The sequence below is a fragment of the Hippopotamus amphibius genome, chromosome 17 (assembly GCF_030028045.1).
Source record: "Hippopotamus amphibius kiboko isolate mHipAmp2 chromosome 17, mHipAmp2.hap2, whole genome shotgun sequence".
NCBI classification, from domain to species: Eukaryota; Metazoa; Chordata; class Mammalia; order Artiodactyla; family Hippopotamidae; genus Hippopotamus; species Hippopotamus amphibius.
In genome coordinates, this window is record NC_080202.1 from 57346105 (window position 1) to 57350725 (window position 4621).

Here is a 4621-nt window from a genome sequence, read left to right on the forward strand (position 1 = left end):
TCTGCTCCGGGTCCCCACAAGCAGGGAGAGCAGCTACGGGTTCGAAGCTTTAAGGAGACGTGACTCCTTGTTCGACGACGCTTCCCAGTGTTGAGGATAGTCCCTCTGTCGGGCCCTGGAAGGTCTGCCCCAGGCAACGGCTCGGGGAGAGCGGGGACGCCTGCTACAGAGCGGGGGGCGGCCTCAGACCAGAGAAGGAGCCGAAGCCACCGCCACGCCGGCTCCCGGGACAGCGCGGCGGCCTCGCGCTTCCGCGGGGCGGGGCGGGGCGGGGCACCGGCGCCCATGCAAATCAGCTCCGGCCGGCCCCGCCCACCCACGGCCCGGAAGCGGCGGTCCCCGCGCCCGGCTGCGCTCGGCTCCTTCCCGCTCCCGGGGCCACGTTTCTGCGAGGCCCCCTGCCCCTCGGCGATGGCGGCGCGGCGCGCACGGCCCGTGCGGGTGCTGGTGGACATGGACGGCGTGCTGGCGGACTTCGAGGCCGGCCTCCTGCGGGGCTTCCGCCGGAGCTTCCCCGGGGAGCCGTACGTGCCGCTGCAGGAGCGCCGCGGCTTCCTCGCCTGCGAGCAGTACCGAGCCCTGCGCCCCGACCTGGCGGTAGGGAGTGGGCGTGCATGCGTGGGGATGGGAGCGGTGCAGCGCGAGGCTGCCCAGGGAGCGGGGGGCCCCGACCCCCAGGGTCCCCGGGAGTGGGAAGCCCCAGCCGCACAGGGCACCTGACGCCTCGGCTCAGGGCTGTCTCTGCTCCTCGTCCAGAGACACCTTCCTGTTTAAAATTAACAAAGCTCTCGCTTCAGAATCCACAACCAGGACTAGGCAGTACTTACCCCTGAACAAAGTCCTCTACCCGAGACTCTGACTTGGGGACGGAAGTCCCTCAGGAACCTCACTCTGAGAGTCCTCGCTGGGGCAGGAGAGATCTGCTGGGAGCAGAGCCAGGACAGGAACACTGTATCTTTCAGGAGAAAGTGGCCAGCGTGTATGAAGCCCCAGGCTTTTTCCTCGACTTGGAGCCCATCCCTGGAGCCTTGGAAGCCATGCGGGAGATGAATGATATGCAGGAGTAAGGAAGGGCGGGCTGGGCGAGGGTGGGGAGCAGGGGCCGGTATCACCCTGTCTAACGGCGCCCCCTCCCTGCAGCACCGAGGTCTTCATCTGCACCAGCCCTCTGATGAAGTATGACCACTGTGTGCGTGAGAAGGTATGGCTGCCCCAGCACTTCATGGGCAAACTTAGGTTCCTAAGTCCTAATTTTTAAAAGAAACCAGGAGAAAGACGAAAGTTGGGGAGGGGGAGAGGGGTGCCATATCTCTCGCAAGCTGTAGACCCTCCACACCTACTTGCTGGCTGACTCTCAATCCAAGGGCCCATCAGGCCCTACTGACACACCTGTGCCCACCTCACAGTACCGCTGGGTGGAGAAGCACCTGGGGCCCCAGTTTGTGAAGCTCATCATCTTGACGAGGGACAAGACAGTGGTCTTGGGGGACCTGCTCATTGATGACAAGGACACCATTCAAGGTGAGAGCTCTTTTCCTTAGTGACCTTCAGGCATCTGGCCTGCTGGGACTAGGCAGAGGGAGAAAAAATAACCAGGTTACAGACTGTTTCCCGCCTTCCTCCCGTGTCCTGTCGCAGGCCAGGAGGAGACCCCAAGCTGGGAGCACATTTTGTTCACCTGCTGCCACAACCAGCACCTGGCGCTGCCCCCCTCACGGAGGCGGCTGCTCTCCTGGAGTGACAACTGGAAGGAGATTATAGACAGCAAGCGGGGAGCCCTGCAGCGGGACTGAACCAGCCTGGTGCTGCTGCAGGAATAAGGCGAGGGGGGGGCCTTGGCCGTAGACAGTAGCTGAAGGAAGGGAAGGCGGGCCAGCAGGGAACCCGGGCAGAACGGAGCAGCGTCGTGGCAGTGACCCCTCAGCACTGGGCCAGCCACTGGAGCCTCCCGGCAGAGCTGGCATGGAAACATGGTGGGGAGATCAGGAACCTTTTAATAAAACACTTTGCCTCATTGCTCTCTTAAGGCCTTTTATTTGGGAAAGTGAAGGGGTAGGAGCCCTACGTGGGCAGCAGGAACAGAGGCCGATGAGGAGGCCTTCGTCTCCCTCCCTCTTGTCTCCTTAGCCCATTAGTCCCATAATCTGCCCACCTCCACGTCCACCTGGATACCATTCCTCTCGAATCTGCCTTTCCTTGGCCATGTAAGAGGTCAACCTTAATTAAGGGAGGCCAGGACCTTCCCCTGCTCCTAAACCCCACTTTTCCATGGGGGCCTTCCCCTGTGCTGGACAGCGGACACTGGACTCTGAGCCACACACTTTCTGTCAGTATCTGGTCTCGTCTCTCCTGAGCACCCCCTCTTACTTGCATCCCTGAAGCCCTCCTGAGCCTGAGATGCGCTTCCAGGGACAGGGACTCCCCCTCACTAACTCTGATGGCAGAGAAGGTGGGCTGGGGCTTCCAGGCAGGGACCATGGGGTGGTGAGGGGAGAAGGCACAGCTCAAAGAGTCTGTGCCTGTATTCTGCTGTGTCGTCATCCTCATGGCCTCTGTCTTAATGCCTGATGGCCACATTCACAGTCACTGGGCTACAACACTCAACAGCAGGGACCACATCTTCGTCTTTGAAGCCCTAACATGGTGCTTGGCTGACAGGCCTGTGTGGATAAACAGTTAATCCTGGACCACAGAGTTCTCCAGGTCAGCATCCGCCATGCCCAACGCCCAGCCTGGAGAGCTTGCGGGCACGTACCCAGCCTCCACAACAGTGGGCACGACACCTCCCCAGCTTCCCAGGGCGCCAAAATACTTTTAACAACAAGGCTTCTCATTTCTATTTCTCAGAATTACTCCCAACACTCTGTTAAGGGATATGCCTATTTCCTCAAGCTCGGGCAATTCTCCTAAGCCCCAGGCCCAGCTGTTCCTCAGGAGAAACACCTTCTGCAAAGCTTCTGGGTCTAAGGACTTGGTTGCTTCTTACACGAGGGTGACAGCCTGGCAGTGGGTGGGCCAGGAGGCAGGGCCTTCACCTCCAGCTGGCTGAGAGCGGCAACCTGTGAAAACGACACCCCCTTTGATTTCCTCCACGTGTCTCAAAGCCTGGCTTCCCCACTCATCTCCTGGTGCCTTTCATCACAGTGTAAATCCGCTGCTCCGAGAAAACCCACCTCTAAAGTGGCTGAAATAGCACCATTTGGGGAGAACGCGCACAGTGGGAGCTTCGCTGCTCCCGCTTCCTGACCCCCACCAGGATTTTAGCCTTGTCTCTGGCAGTGAGGGTGCCGCGGCCTGAGGGCTCCTTGGATCAGGGCTGCTGTGGGGCCTCGGTCCTCGGCAGTGGGATCCCCAGGGCAGAGTGAGCCCGCCAGCTGCGGGCTTCGGCCACCTGGATTGGGGAACAGAAATCTTCCAGGAAGATCTGGGCCAGGTTCCGGAGCCTGGCGTTGGCTGAGAGCGAGAAGCGCAGCATGCACTGGACCACGGGCATGGCGGTCAGCTCGGGGTGTGAGCCGGGCCCCGGCGTGCTCAGGTACATGATCGTGGTGACGGCCGACAGCACGGTCTCCTCACTGCGACTGGACAGGCAGTTGATGATGAGCGGGACGCCCCCGGTCTGCAGGATGTGCTCCTTGTTGGCCCTGTCTGAGCACAGGTTGCAGAGGCCTCCTGGGGAAGAGCAAGGGGAGTCTGGATGCCTCAGCCTTGGGCCTCCTCCCATCTCTCCTCCACCCACTGAGTCCCAGGGAAGGGCCAGGGCTGAGAAGGTGGCCCAGGCACAAGGGATCTGAAGTCTATTCTGATCTCCAGCCCTCCCTTTCCGAGTTCCAGAGAGGCCTGCCTGCCTGCCAGGGCCCAGCCTCTGGAAGTGGGCACTGATCCCTTTCCCTCTTGGTTTAGCCAGTTCAATGGTTGATAGGCTTTCCTTTTTTTTTTTTAAAGTAAAAAACATAAACAAAACCCACAATATATCATCACTTTAGAAGCATTAAGAAATATAGGTAAGGTGGGACTTCCTGGTGGTCCAGTGGGTAAGACTCTGCACTCCCGATGCAGGGAGGCTGGGTTCCATCCCTGGTTGGGGAACTAGATCCCGCATGCATGCCACACGTAAGAGTTTGTAGGGCATGACTACAGAGCCCACACACCACAACTAAGACCCGGAGCAGCATGCATACGTACATACGTACACACAGACATAGAAATATAGGTATGGTGATGGTTTCACAGGTATGTACATACATCAAAACTTTTTAAGTAAAGTTTATTATGTCAATTATACCTCAATAAAGCTGTAAAATATATTAGAAGCCAAAATATAAACCATCTTACTCCCACCACCTGGACATTTAACACTTGCTTCCCATCCTACAGTTGTTAAGTATGTGACTACATATAAATATTTAATAATAATGGGATGCTCTCCTTACTGTTTTGTAAGCCAGCTGTGTTCATCTACCATGGCCTGTGAACATCTCTCCACGCCAGTAAGTCTACAATCATGGCATCACTTAACAGCTTTGCAGTCCACCATTTTATGGATACAGCATAATTAGCAGGTTAAAGCATTTCAACATCATTCCCACATCACTGTCAGTAGGATTCCGGTGGACAAAAG

At 57.8% G+C, this 4621-nt stretch overlaps 1 protein-coding gene across 1 annotated transcript; it reads left to right on the forward strand.

Moving 5' to 3' along the window:
* The first annotated feature begins 411 nt into the window (after positions 1–411).
* Positions 412–2014, forward strand: NT5C (5', 3'-nucleotidase, cytosolic). Its single transcript, XM_057716710.1, has 5 exons — positions 412–597; positions 963–1063; positions 1141–1201; positions 1407–1521; positions 1639–2014. Exons 1-5 carry the CDS (start codon positions 412–414, stop codon positions 1791–1793), a joined length of 618 nt encoding a protein of 205 aa, XP_057572693.1. The 3' UTR covers positions 1794–2014.
* Positions 2015–4621: the final 2607 nt, after the last annotated feature.